This window comes from Buteo buteo, chromosome 5 (genome assembly GCF_964188355.1).
Source record: "Buteo buteo chromosome 5, bButBut1.hap1.1, whole genome shotgun sequence".
Classification (NCBI taxonomy): Eukaryota; Metazoa; Chordata; class Aves; order Accipitriformes; family Accipitridae; genus Buteo; species Buteo buteo.
Genome location: NC_134175.1, coordinates 43374023 through 43388493, shown reverse-complemented (window position 1 = coordinate 43388493; position 14471 = coordinate 43374023). Strand labels below are relative to the sequence as shown.

Below are 14471 nucleotides of genomic sequence, written 5' to 3'. Positions count from 1 at the left end.
TTGCCAACAGTGAGCCTGTGGGCACACAGAGATGAACAAGTTCAGTGAAAACGGTTACTGCTTTTTTTCAAATCGTGTAGTCAAAACCACTCATTGGTTTGCACTGTTATGATCCTGATTTCTTTCTTTCCTTTTCTTTATGCTTTGCTAGCTTTTAATCTGAAGACAATCTCTTTCACCAGGTTTTTGCATCTTGCTGTGACCTCAGTAGAAATGAGCCTCTTCTCTTGGCCAGGGCCTGAAGGCACTGTCCTAACGGCAGTGGTGGCAGGTATGGAGGCTGGATCCCCCTTCAGGAGCCTTCCCTGAGACTTGCACGGGCTCCAGGCTGCTGGTCATCCTTCCTGCTGGAAGCAAATCTACACATACTCAGCTGCTGCTCGAAGCCAGGCCTTACGCAAGTCCGTGGGGAAGCCTTTGGCTGCTGCATTTGCTCTTCAAACAGCTGTTGGGTCCTCAGAGACCTGGCTGCTCACAGTATCCCACACGGTGCTGTCTGGGTCCCAGCAAAATTAAAATTGTCAGAAGGGCAGTCCTGGAAGTTTTCAGTAATCGCTTTCCGGATGGGTGTAATTTTGTGCCACTGCTAGCAGTGATTTGCTTGTGTGGGGCTTTCGGGGAGAGCTGCACCGTGAGGGGTATGAAAAAAGAGTGGGGAGGCCATCTGCGTCAGTGTTTCTTCTTGGAGAAAACGTTGGCCCAGCGCTTGTCAGGTGTGAGCTCGGGTGTCTTGGCTGAAGCTCCTGAAAGATGTCATTCTGGGACTGCTGTTCCTCAGCATCTGCGTTCAAGACACAAGTGCAGCACGTAAACAGGATACAGGGGAATTTGGCCTGACTATCACTATCTTATTCCTTCCCCTAGCACTGGAGACCACCCTGCAAGGCACTGACAGCTGCTGCAACTTAAGAGGCATACTAGAGAAGGACAAATAAAACTAGAAAAGGATAAATAAACTAACAGTAATCCTTTGTGAATGTTTTATTCCAATTGTATTTTAGTAGCACTTAGATATGTAGAAATCTGGCTTGCGGTAAACATCTCTGAAGCTGGGGAGGGATAGTTTTCTGGAAAGAATATGAACTGATTTGTAATTTTTCATAGACTTCAGTCTTCTGGTTACGGGGACAGTTTCAGTCCATCTCACAATATTTATAAACTAAAAAAAGTGTGATAAGTGGGCAGCCAAATTCAGTGGTGTTCAGCCTTTGGAAAAAACCCAGATTTTTGGGGGGTGGTAAATGTGCTGGGCTGGAGTTCAGATGTTGTACCATGAGTTCCTGCATAATTTTTTCCTGGATTGTGATTTGCACAGTATCCTCACATAAAGTAGTCCAGCAAAAGTTAAAATGAATTTTTTTTACATCTTTAAGGCTGTGACAGGTCTGTTGCAACACTTAAATATTTATTTTTTTGTCATTCTTTGAGAGAAGGACACGTGAATTTCTACAGAAATGCGGACTTTGGGGGTTGTTGACTCATCGTTGCTGAGCTGTTCCTTTGACAATCTGAGACTGCTGTGAGAATTTTGAATAGCAACAACAGCATCTTGGCTATGAAAAGATACATGTACCCATAGGTACATGCACATGCAGGCAGCAGCATGAATGCAAAGGTATTCTTAGAGTTGGGAAGGATCCTGGTGCAGCCAGGCCTCGCTGCCAATGTTGAGATGAGTTGCTCAGTGTTTTGTGTCAAAGTCACTTCTGAAATCTGTTTTCTGGAAGTTAAAAAACCCAATGTGGGGAATTGTGGAGGCTTCTGAAGTACACATGTGACTTTGAAACAAGTTTTACTGTTGTTTCATTAGAAACAATGCTGGTAAGGGCTTTAAGGAAGATCTTACTCATATTTTACGAAGTGTGGTTATCTGTGAGCAGAGCCAGTGCCTGAACCTCAACTTCTTGTTCTCAAAGTCTACCATCTTAAAAGCTTTCTGTAGCACTTGGAAGAGCTTTGCTGTTAATTCCATACTACTGAAATATTACTGGGGTTTTGCGTTTGTGGGTTGTTTGTTGTTGTTGTTTTTGGGTTTTTTTCAAGGTTAACTGCCTTACAACACTGCTTTAGCAACAACAAATATTTTAGTTTGACTCTTGCTGTGGAGGCAATAATCTCAAAATCATTGAAGAAATGCTCTGGTTGTAATTCCATGGCCTTGTTGTTCATAAATAATACTGAGAATGATTTTTTGTGTTCATAGGAAAGTACTAGTGCTTACCCAGAAGATTAGGAAGTTAAAGGTAGTTCTGTAATGGGTTTGTGTGCAGTTATAGGATCTACCTTTTGTGAATTGCAATTTGCAGACTGGATTTAAATCTCTTTTTTTAGTGTATAAAATTGTTACTTATTTTTAAATAAGCCTTAGTTCAAATGTTGAAAATTCCCTGGTCCATGTGGTGTGGTAATTTGTGCTGGGAGAGTATGATTAGTACCTGTAAGGTCTGTGCTTTTACTCTTTTATTTGCTTATTTGTTTGCCTCTAGGTCCTTACACTGTCAGGGCAAACGTTTTAAATATCAGCCAAGTTTTTCATACCCTTAAGGCAGGCTAATCCGTTACTTGCATGGGTACTAAAAGTTTGCTCAGCCTTTGGCAGGGTGAAAACTAAATATAGTCTTTCGGGTTTGTGCAGTTCAATTGCAGATGCATGAACACAATTAAGAAGGAAAATAATTTAATCAATATTGTCCAAGAGGTGGCTCATTTAGCAGGGACCTCTGTTCATGCTCCATCTCTTTGGACTTTGGCTCTTCTGACATTCTCCGGTCTCCCAAAAAGCAAGCCACAGCTCAGTCTCTCATCCCTGGCAGTCAGCGTGTTATACTCGTCCTCTGCTGCAGAGGTTAGTCTGTAAGGAATCTGCCCTCTCCGCAGCTGACTGTCATGTGTCTTGGGATCTGCACCAGCCGCCGCTGCTACTTGTTGGGCTCTCCTCTACTGAGGTTTGGCCATTGGTGCTTAGTACGTTTCTATGATCTTGTGCAGGCGGGTGAGGTCTTTTTGCTTGTGAATGGGAGAAACCTGCTAAATGTACTTCTGAGCTTTACCTTGTGCATTGAATTACAGCTCTTTTTTTAATGAGATTTGGGGTTTGGGGACCCCCTGCATGCAAAGTTAGGGATTCTGAAACGCAGCCGGTCAGTGTATTTAACATCGTGCACTTGTGCTCACGTTCATTTGCTGCGACGTGTTCCTTCCAGATTGGCAGTGTCCCCTGTGCTGAAGGTGGCTGGCTGGCTTGCCCTCAGTCACTTTCCCAGACTTCTCAGGGGGGCTGTTTTCAAAGTTTTTCAATTAAACCATCAACTTTTGGGACTGGCGAGGCTAGAGATAGGAATTATTGAAGAAGAGGTGTTTAGAGAAGTTTGGGTCTAGTCAAAGTGAAAATCCAAGTGGAGAGGAACATGTGGATGAAGGCAAAATGTAACACGTGCTCATTCGATGTGGAAGTACATGACTGAAAGGGCTGCATTCCCTTCTATGGTGATTTTTTCCTTTTTCTAAAGACTGACAAAATCAGCTATCTCATCTGTCGCACTCAAAAAAAAAAAGAAAAAGTTGTCAAATGATTTTAGTCAAAGACTGTTTAATTTACCCTTGTCAGATGAATGGACTTTCATAGGCCATGCATACAGTCCTGCTGTACTCATTGCAGTGTGAAGTTACTTTCCTGATTTTTTTTTTTTCCTTGGGTTCTGTTAAACATACCTGTGATTGAGGGATGTTAGTTAATGGGAGTGCAACAGCTCTAGACCAAGTATGCAGGGCTCTCTGTATGATGTCTAACTGAAAAGCAAGGGTGAAGCTTGCATTCACTAAAACTGAAAAACAATTAGCTGTGGCTAGGGACAATTTTGAGATGATTAAAACCCAAGCTCATACATTTTTTATGACTATGCGATCTCATAATTTTCAGCTAAATTAAGACAGCAAGCAAGTCTAAACTGTACTTCCCTTCTATGCCAATAATAACAAATGAGAGGCGTCTGCAGAGGATGAGTTTGGTTATGTCTCCTTTAGCATTTTTGTACATTTAAAATATATGATAGCCTGAATACCCTCTGCTCTCCTTAGTTTTATTTTTATCTGTAGTACTGCTTAATGAGTTATTAGAAATTAAATTCCTAGATAGTCCTGCTGGCTGCTCTCCATTGCAGGATATTACTGCAATACTGATTGCTGCAGTAATAGCTAGAACACATATTTTTGTTTCTAAATGTAACATTAAAAATCAGCAACTTGTTTTTTCTTCAAAAATGTACATTCTTGCATTTCTTCTTTGAATAGTATTACTGAATGACAGTGATACAGCATTGATTCATATGGCAGTGATTTACTCTGAGGTTATCTTCATTAGTGTCATCCTGAATAGCTTCCTTTAGGATGAAACTTAGTGTAACATGTTGTATTTATCGAATTGTCAGGTATCTAATTAATCTGGTGATACTGGCACTGTCTATAAATGAGGTGTAGACAGCAGCTTCAGCTATTATTTAAAATTTACCCCAATACTTAGTCCAACTATGTTTGCAACCAAAACCCACTAATGGAAATGATCCCTTGGCTCTAGTAGTCCTAATTTTCCCCACCTTTCCTCTTTTGCTGATATGGGGCTACTTTGACCTCTTAATGACCAAGACAGGCTGCTGCTCCAATGGACTCTGAATAATTTTCATTTAATCTTCAAAATAGTACAAGCTATAGAAATTTCAATTGAAAATCTAAATAAGATGGCTTAAATACAAATTTCTTTTAAAAAGCAAATAGTGTCTGATATTTGGGTCATTGTTTCAATCCTTCATTGGAATAATAGGAACTTTTTTCTTACGCCAGACCTGAATTGTCTATCTCTAGAGCGTGTTCTTCAGTGTAGGATTATGCCCTATTGTAAGAGGCAAGGGCATTGAGGTGGCATTTCTAGAATTATGGGAATGTATAGTATAAAGTAGGTCTTTAAACTGTGGTTTTAAGGTGATAAGTTTGTAGCCGTAAGACTTGTAAGCCTTATTTAGGACAATTGATTTTCAGAAGTGGTAATGTATTTTGCCTGTAGTGATATTAAACCTCTGTGCCAAACGCCCTCGATGGGTTCTCTTTTTTGGTGGATGTTGCAAGTTGAGGCTTTGAAAGAGAAACTACCTGATTTTCTTGCCAGGCTGGAGGAGATGTTTCGGCTCTTGTTTTACATTTCAGAGTATCTTGATGTGACCTGTGCCCACTTGTTGTGTCCTGTAGAACATCTGTTCAAGAGCATGACTGTGTAGTTGGGAAGAGTTCTGAGCATTAAGGGTAAATAAAACCACAGTACTGTAGGAGTACCTAGGGACTGTTTTTGGTTGGTGACCATGATCAAGATTCTGTTAATAAGCTAGTGAAATTTAATTTTGTTCAGGAGTCCAAAAATACAAAGCTTCCTTAGAAGAGGGAGCAGGAAACAGAAGAAGCATGGATACTAAGTCTTTAATTACCTGAAACTAGTACAAATGTGTCCAGAAGTGCCTGCTGAATAAAACTCAAGTATTGGTGAAACTAATTATGCTTTGAAATTATTTGGAGCTCAGCAAGTCTGGTTAAACTGTCTTATGAAATTATTTTAGAAACGAGGCTGGAAAATCTGTTATGTGTTGGTAGCTTTATTAAAATGGTAATGCCATTCTAAAAATGAAGATGAAAATTAATTTTCTGAGAATAGATAATGATCATCAAAAGCTGAGAAGATTGAAAATATGTTCGGTATTGTCTGATTGCTTTTTTCTCTCTCTCTGTTTCTTTAAATAGTGACCACATGGAAAATATTTATGGCTACTTAATGAAGTATACCAATCTTGTCACTGGCTGGCAATATCGGTAAGTCTTTTATGGTGCTTTTTTGTAATGTTGGTCTCTGCAGCATCTAAAAAAAATATTTCAGTTTTTTTAATAATATTTGGATTTCCCTTTTTCTATGAGGCAAACTTTATGGAAGAGTCTTATGCTTGTCTCAATATACATTAAGCTGATGTGTAGATGAATAATATTTGTATTAAGGCATGAATAAAAAAATGCATAGGAAGTATGAAGCAGTTAACTCATTTGGTGGCTTATTAATATGCTTGTATGTGTAGAAAGCATGTACAGCAGTAATTTTTTTCTCCTTTTCCATTACAAATATTGTCTTTGTTTTTTCTGCGGAGTCTTCAGCTTTATGCCAAATCATGCCATCATTTAAAAAAAATAAATAAATTAGGACTTCTTTACTGAAAATTCAAACTCAAGCAAGCTTTTGCCTTTAGTTCCCCAGGAAGTCTGTCTCCCCTGGAATAACTTGCTTTTCTTTGACAGGTGAAATTCTCTGGTCAGGCTTCCTGCTTGATGCTGTTCCTAGAGTAGCACAGTGCAACCAAATTAATATTGGAGAGACAAGTCCTTTGCACACCACACTGGCCAAATTCCTGTACTACCACTGGTGTGCAGTGACTTGTGTCAATATACTTATCATTAAACTCAATTGAATAGTTGAAGTATAATGTCGACCTTAATTTTTTTTTTTTTAAATCTGGAATTGCTTCAGTTTTACAGTTTTGTATCTCAAGTGTATCTGGGGCTGGTTTACCCTTAATTTATGTAGTTTAAGGATGTATTAAGCCTTAGAGATTCAGGATATTCTTTTGATTCCCAAAATCTTGCAGCAGCTCTGTTCTGTGGGCACGCTGTTCTGTTGTGCAATCCCTGGTCTCTGAGAAAAAAATTGCTAAGAATTTAATTTTTTGTGCAGTCTTGTTGCAGACATAATTCATATGTTTGGGGATGTACTGACTCAAGTCTTTAAGTCCCAGCCCCATCTCTGCCAGCTTGGAGAAGTCAAGACTTTCATTACAAGTACCACCCTCCTCCCCCACCAGAAAAAGAGAAAAGAATAAGCTGGTTTTATTTAGTGTATTTGCTTTGTTATCATTGCAGGTTTTTTGTTTTAAACAATGACGCTGGCCTGCTGGAATACTTTGTGAATGAGCAGTCTAGACATCTAAAGCCCAGGGGTACCCTGCAGCTAGCTGGAGCTGTAATTTCACCCAGTGATGAAGACTCTCATACCTTTACAGTCAATGCTGCCAGCGGGGAGCAGTATAAACTAAGAGGTAGGACCTGGATTCTTGGGCAGGGGATTCTTCCACTAGAGGACACTCCTGGCTCTCACCTGTGGCTGCTCTGCTGGGCTTGGCTGCACAGCCAAAGTGAGAGAACTTGTTTGGCAGCCTGCTGCAATGAGAATTACATGTGAAACTTTCATTCCACTCTTCAGTTAGAAACCACCCTTCTTTATGGATAATTCCATACTCTTTGGGTTTGATGACTTTCAGAAGACTGTGAACTTCAGATGTGTAGAATGGGGTTTAATCTCCATGTATAATGGCCTTAAATTGTACTGATTCAAAGTTTTCTAAATCATTATAGGTAACAGTAATGTGTTGATGCTTGCAGAGAAGTACATGATTCCTAATGTTCAGTTTATTAGCCTTCATGTGGTGGTTATAGAAGCCCGTTCTCTGATTTTGTAGGCTATGGAAATCTGGGCTAATATCTTTTAGTATTTCTTCCCTTGAAGACTTGCTGTCACTTTCTAACTCAGGTTACTCTTATTCCAGGAAAATGTGTCATGTTGTTAGATAAAAATATGTGTGAGGGGAGTTATTGTTTGTTGAAGTTACTTTTGTGTTACAACATTTAAAAAAAAAAAAAAGGAAAGAAAAATATACATGCCATTTATGTTGAACTTGATTTAATGTTAAAGTTAATTATGGTTAGCTGAACAAGTTTTAGATTAAAAAACTCTGCACTGTTAAAGTCTTATGAATGTTTTAAAGAATTAAGCAGGTGTTTTGCCCATACTTCAGAATGTCTTAATTTACATAGCCCTTTTGGTTTGCTTTTCTTAGCTACTGATGCTAAAGAACGGCAACATTGGGTTAGCAGGCTACAGATATGTACACAGCATCACACGGAAGCTATTGGAAAGGTATTGTATGACTGATATTTGCATGGGAAAAAGTAATTTCGGCTGGTGGTAGAAGTAGTTGCAAATACAACTATCCTGTTGTCTGAGACAAATACTACAAAAGGGCATGTGATTGGGCTTGAAACTTACATCAAGAAATGTTTTTCTGAGTAATAGCTGACTTGTAATAGAAATACGCTTTAGGAAGGAAACAAAGTGAAGGCCATTTGCCTCCGAAAAGCTGAATGGTCCTCCCTGAGCAGGTACTGCTGAGCTGAAAGATCAGAGTATCAGACCCATATTTTCCAGTGGTTTTGCATTTTTTTTAATGGAGAGGAAAGAGGTCTTCAGTGTTATTGAAGCCCTTCCAATTTGGGAGTGTTACTTTTTTTTTTTTTTAACCTTTACTTTTTTGTTTTTTAAAAAACGCTCAACAGCCCACAAATACATTTAGGATGAATTCCCATGTTTGAGAAGCAAGTCTTCAACACTGTATCTGAGGGTGGTTGCTAAGCATGTGGTGGTTGTGAATATACTGGGTTTTATAGAACCTCCTGATTACTATAACACCTATTCTGATACCTGAATAAAACCTTGCTTTTAAGATAAGATCAACGTCTTGTAGCTGGCTTTGTTGCAAGAGATAAGTTCAATTAATAGTTCTAAACGAAATCCCATCTCTTAAATGTGAGCTCCATCCTTGCAGGGTCTGTTAGGAGTCAATTTCTAGTACTGTTGCAAATCAAGGACTAATTTTCAAGTCAGAGAAGTGATACATATTGATCAATCTCCTTTCACAGATTGTTCATAATTAGACTATAAAACAGTCAACTGTCAGCAGATAGTGCAAAATATTTATTTAGCAGTTGCTACTAATATGTTATTAGGGCTTTGTCATCTGTCCTTGCTCTATAAAAAATAAGAATTAAAGTGTTCTGCTGTATCTTTCAAATCAGAATTGCTGGTTATTAGAAATTAATTGTAAATGTTTCTCAATATGCTTATTTGTTCACTAGAACAACCCTCCTCTGAAATCTCGCAGCTTCTCTCTTGCATCCCAAGGAAGTGCCAACTCTCCTGGTGTGCAAAGACGACCCAGTCAAAATGCAGTTTCCTTTTTCAATGTTGGACATCACAGATTGCCAGCTGGAAAAAGAGTTCCTATCATGCAGCCAGACCACCTTGTAGATGTTAGAGAGGTTTGTATGCCTTAAATTCTCCAATAATCTTTTGAAAGAGCTGTCCTATTATTTGTGGGATTGTGGAGAAACCTGCTATTCTTAGTTGGATATATTGTCAATAGCATGTCCTAAGCTATTATTGCATATTTGTGTGAGGATAAGTAACTTGCCTTGGCTAGCTGTAGAAGTATGTGGTATATATTCTATGACTCTTGTACTCTGCAATAATATCCTGATGCTCAAGGTAGAACTTGGCATGTTCTTATCCTTGCAAGTCCTAGCACTGCAGGTGACATGGGAATATCCTTAAGGAAGTATAATATCACATACTATGGTACTATTATATCATACACTGTTTTCTTCCCACATCAAGCTGTAGAAGAATTCACTAAGCTGTACTTGTATCTCCCATGATTAAGGAGAAATTGGTCATGATTGATGTTTAAGAATACTGTCATGGATTAACCCCAGCCAGTAACTAAAGCACCACGCAGCCGCTCACTCACTCCCCCTCCCACCCAGTGGGATGGGGGAGAGAATCGGGGAAAAAAATGGTAAAACTTATGTGTTGAGATAAGAACAGTTTGGTAGAACAGAAAGGAAGAAATAATGATAGTAACAACAATAATAAAATGACAACAATAAGAAAAGGATTAGAATATACAAGTGATGCACAATGCAATTGCTCACCACTTGCCAACTGATGCCCAGTTAGTTCCTGAGACCGCCCCCCCCCCCCTCCCCTCCCCGGCCAACTCCCCCCAGTGTATATACTGGACATGACACCACACGGTCTGGAATACCCCTTTGGCCAGTTTGGGTCAGCTGTCCTGGCTGCGTCCCCTCCCAACTTCTTGTGCCCCTCCAGCCTTCTTGCTGGCTGGGCATGAGAAGCTGAAAAATCCTTGACTTAATATAAACGCTACTTAGCAACAACTGAAAACATCAGTGTGTTATCAACATTCTTCTCATACTGAACCCAAAACATAACGCTGTACCAGCTACTAGAAAGAAAATGAACTCTATCCCAGCTGAAACCAGGACAAGTATTAATATACCACTTTCTGGTATTCTAATTCATGTGAACAAATGGCCTAGGGATGGATGTGACTGAAAAGAGCAAAATAAAATGAGCAATTCAGAAGCATGCTTTTTTTCACTACACATTCAGGTGTGGTGCATTTTGGAAAAAAAACAGAAATAATTACGTTTCCATCTTGACTGACAGAATGGACTGACTACTGGCTGATTTAACTTGTGAATATTTCTAGGGTAGATCATGCAAATCTAAAGATAATACTAACACAAAATTTATTGCTGAATTCCAAACCTGTATTAGTAGTAGTGTTGATATTAATGATTATTTTAATGTTAGCAGTGTAATTAGTGTAGTGTGATACATTTCTTGGGAAAAATAAGTTTCTAATGGAGGGCTTTATAATTTAGCAAATAAGGCTCTAGGAAGCATGAATACTTAGAAACTGAACTTAGACAAACTGGGACAGAAGAGTGCTCTGTATTGTGAGTGTCCTTAACCTTAAAATATGTGGCTGAGCATTGTGCTAAGTTCATCACTGGGAAGCTGTAAATGGGTATTGAAAATACTTTCCCTGGTATGGTATGCTGACATTGTCGTTGTTCCTTGATTTAAATCAAGTGCTGTGGTATAATTATTCAGTAGGCTAGACAAGGTGACTGCCTCTTTAGACTGTAAAATCTGTGAATATCTCTATCCACAGCAGACTGTTCTTGCAAAAGGGTAACTGCTGCTATCCTATTCATATCTTTTATTAGCAGTAAAGTCTGCTATAGTGCTAATGCAAAGACATGTGAAGTCCTGTCAGGTACCCAGGAAAACTTCAGCTGGCATTCTTGTGGCTTCTAGTTTTTTTTATGAGCTGATTCACCTGCTTTATCTTCTGAAAGAGAAGTTTGTCTTCCAAATTCATTTTAAAACTGAAGCTTTACATGTAGTTGCTTTTCAGTTTGATTCATCAAGTTACCTCTTACTTGTGATAAACTTCTTAGTAGCGTGGTACAACAATTACAACATATGGTAAACTTAAATAGTGTTTGCACTTTCCTACCTGTTGAATGAAAACAGCAACTATACAGAATATGGCATTAATATTTACAGTATTCGTGCTAATAGCTCTCTTAGCAGTTTTTCTTTCTTTTACCTGTTGTTGTATTTTGGTGTTTGAGAAGCTACCTTTAAGTGAGGTAATGTTCCAGAAGTGGCTTCTTAACTTTTTGACTTTTCAAATAGCAATACGGCATTCAAAATTTGAGGGAGGAAAGAGGAGAGTGTGTGAGCTAGAGTGCTGAAGCAGTGGCTTGCATCCTCTAATTGGGATTCTCACTGGGTAGGAAGTAAAGTGGAATGATTTTTCTTAGCATTGCAAAGAGCACAGAAAACCGTTCATGTTCTCTTTTGATTGTTACTGAGTTTGGTGACACAGCATGATTATTTATCAACTTAAAATTTTTCACCTGTACAAATGAAGAATCCTCAGTAATGGTAGCTTTTCTGAATGTCAGTCTGCTTACCTTTTTGAAGCTAAAATGCTTGTTAGATACAATGCCTACTTTTTTTTTTTTTTAAGATATAGTTAAAATACTAGAAGGGCAAGTGCATGCCTGTTACACTTGAGCGTGATACAGCTTGAATACTTACAGATTCAGTTTGAGAATCTGTGGGAAGAACAACTTCTCTTTCAAAGGATCTGCTGCACCGTGACCTTTTTTGATTTTCCTGTGAATTGCACTATAGCTGGGTCTTCTGTCAGTCCCTTTCCCTTCTACTTCCCCTTGTTCCTGGCCGAATACATGTCACACTGCTGACTTGGATACCTTGCAAAACAGGAGATCTAAGAGGATCTTTATGCTGAGTTGCGCTAAATGCAGGTTGCAGGTGCGTGTGCTTGCAAAGCAAGATCTATAGCCTGTGTACTTCTTATAGATTTTGAGTTTTTAATCATAGTGCTTTTTCTTCTCCCGACACCTTTTTTTTTTTTTTTTTTTTTTTTTTTTTTTTTTTTTTTTTTTACAAATTGGAGTAATTTAGGACTGTTCAAAGTGTGTCCTTTGAAAGGGGAGATGTGCCTATTTGAACTTCAATGCTGAGTATAGCGTGACTTGTCCTATTGTCTGGCCTTATCCTGGAATGAGGTGCTTGGGTGGTACCACATAGTAAATTACTAAGAGTGAAGATCACCAGAAGGATTGTGGTGACTTGTCAACTAATTATCTGTGTCTTTTTTTTCCTTTTTTTTTTTTTAAATCCAGCAGAGTTTTTCAAACTATTGGAAAAAAACTTGCACACAAAGACTTGTATCACGTTCACGACTGGAAGAAAATAAGATGCATGTTCTGATAGCAGCTGGTGGGTTTGCATAGGCAAGGCTATGAAACTAAGTGTTTTACTAGCTTTATGCCCTGTCACTCTTGGGACATGCTAAGGTTGACTGTGCACAGTTAACTCCACTTCCAAAGAGCCAATGCTCTGTAAATTCACACCATAGCATGCTATGTAGCCAAGCCCTAAAATGTTCCAAATACCACATACCATGAACTTGAATTAATACATATTGCTTAAGCATTTATTGCATAAAACCTTAAGAGCAGTTCCTGGAAGGGATTGCAGGCAAAGTTGCTGAAAAAAAAAAATCAGTATGATGCTGTCAGGATTGGTGAATTAAAGAACTAAGTAGCACCATAGCAGTTAAACGAATGAGTGCATCTCAGATTATTTAAAGAAATTCTTCTGCTCTGCTAAATCTATCTGTTTTTACATTTAAGTTAACTGCCAGAACATGTAAATATTGCAGAGTAGTGCTGTCCAGTTACATTGATACTGTTTTTTTGTACCTCCCCAGAAAAGGGGCTAGCATGTATAGAAGTTTGCTTTCCTCCCCGTGATGCAAAATCAGGCAGTATTTTGCTTCTGTGAGTACAAAAAGAGAAGGGTATGTAGGTTTTTGGAAGACCACAATGTGCTGCTTGATGGCTGGTGTGCTTTGCCGCTACGCCTCTTGTGGAAAATGTGCTGTTGCAGGTTCTGTGATGTAGGGGTATGTAGCTCTGTGTGAAGGAGGAAAGGAGCTTGGAGGAGAGCAAGGGGGACAATGACAACAGGAAAGCTGTAATTTGAACACATAACTAAGGTGAAAATCTTGCCTTTTTTTTTTTTTCTTCCCTCTCTGCAAAGTAAACAGTGAGATAGTGATCCTAAATGTGGTGGCAGTGCAGACAATAAATGAGAATCCTGTATGGTTTGAGCCAAATTGAGTGATGCAGGTCTTTTCCTTTAAAGTGCTGAATCTCTTCTTGTAGGAAGTGAAAAGATCTTGATAGCCACGGATAGTACCTCATAGATCCTCTTCCAGGCTGTGCAGAGCACAGAGCTTAATTACTCCTCACACAGAATGTGTGTGGGGGTTTTTCCCCCCCTGTCCCTATCAACTAGGCATGACAGTGTTTGATATTTACTGCAGCAACTATCATGTTCAAATTCCTCTTTGCTTTTTTTTTAAGTCACTGATATTCTTTTGCTTCTTAATAAGGTGCCGTGTATCGCCATGGGAATTTCATCATGCATTTAATGACTCTTTAGTAGCTGCACCAAGAAAAAAAAAAGTACAGTTAACTTTACATACAACTATTACCTTGTAGTTTTATTATTGTCATAAAATCATTTGGGATCCTCTGTGTGCACAGCTATACATGTATCACAACACACTTCCATCACCTGATAAATGATTGTTTTGATTGACAGATGATGTCTCAGGCTGAGGGCCAGCAGAGAGACTTGATCAGGAGCATAGAATGCCTTCCTGTCTCTGGTCACCTTACATCCTTGGATCAAGACCTGTTAATGCTCAAAGCAACTTCCATGGCAACCATGAACTGCTTAAATGACTGTTTCCATATTCTCCAGTTACAACATGCTTCTCAACAAAAGGGATCCTTACCAGCAGGTGGGTATAGATGCTCACAAAGAGCAGAACTCTGTAACAAATACAAATCCTTTCCTCCTTGCAAAAACGTTTGTTCCACTAAATTCAGTTTCACACGGGCAGAGAAAACTGACCGGCTACCTGGTTTCTTATGAGTTTTTCCAGAGTCTGACTTGATGGTGTTGGGTAGAACTCCATGCATATTGTATATTTTTTTATCATTTATTCTATCTAGAATTCTGTGGCAGCAACTGCATAAAAGTAACATCTAATTGTTGTGGAGCGTGTCACAACAAAATAAAGTACATAAGGCACCACAACAAGAAGGCTGCCTTTGGGATGTAACTGGCTACTCAG

The 14471-nt window shown here is 39.0% G+C and overlaps 1 protein-coding gene across 3 annotated transcripts in view; it reads left to right on the top strand.

Annotated features, from left to right (window-relative positions):
* Positions 1 to 14471, top strand: part of OSBPL11 (oxysterol binding protein like 11) — a 44661-nt gene that overhangs the window by 11157 nt on the left and 19033 nt on the right. For all 3 annotated transcript variants that reach the window (XM_075028836.1, XM_075028837.1, XM_075028838.1), the window contains exons 2-6: positions 5782 to 5850; positions 6943 to 7118; positions 7917 to 7996; positions 8992 to 9174; positions 13934 to 14135. In XM_075028836.1, coding sequence (XP_074884937.1) covers positions 5782 to 5850; positions 6943 to 7118; positions 7917 to 7996; positions 8992 to 9174; positions 13934 to 14135 — 710 coding nt within the window. The remainder of the gene's footprint in view (positions 1 to 5781; positions 5851 to 6942; positions 7119 to 7916; positions 7997 to 8991; positions 9175 to 13933; positions 14136 to 14471) is intronic.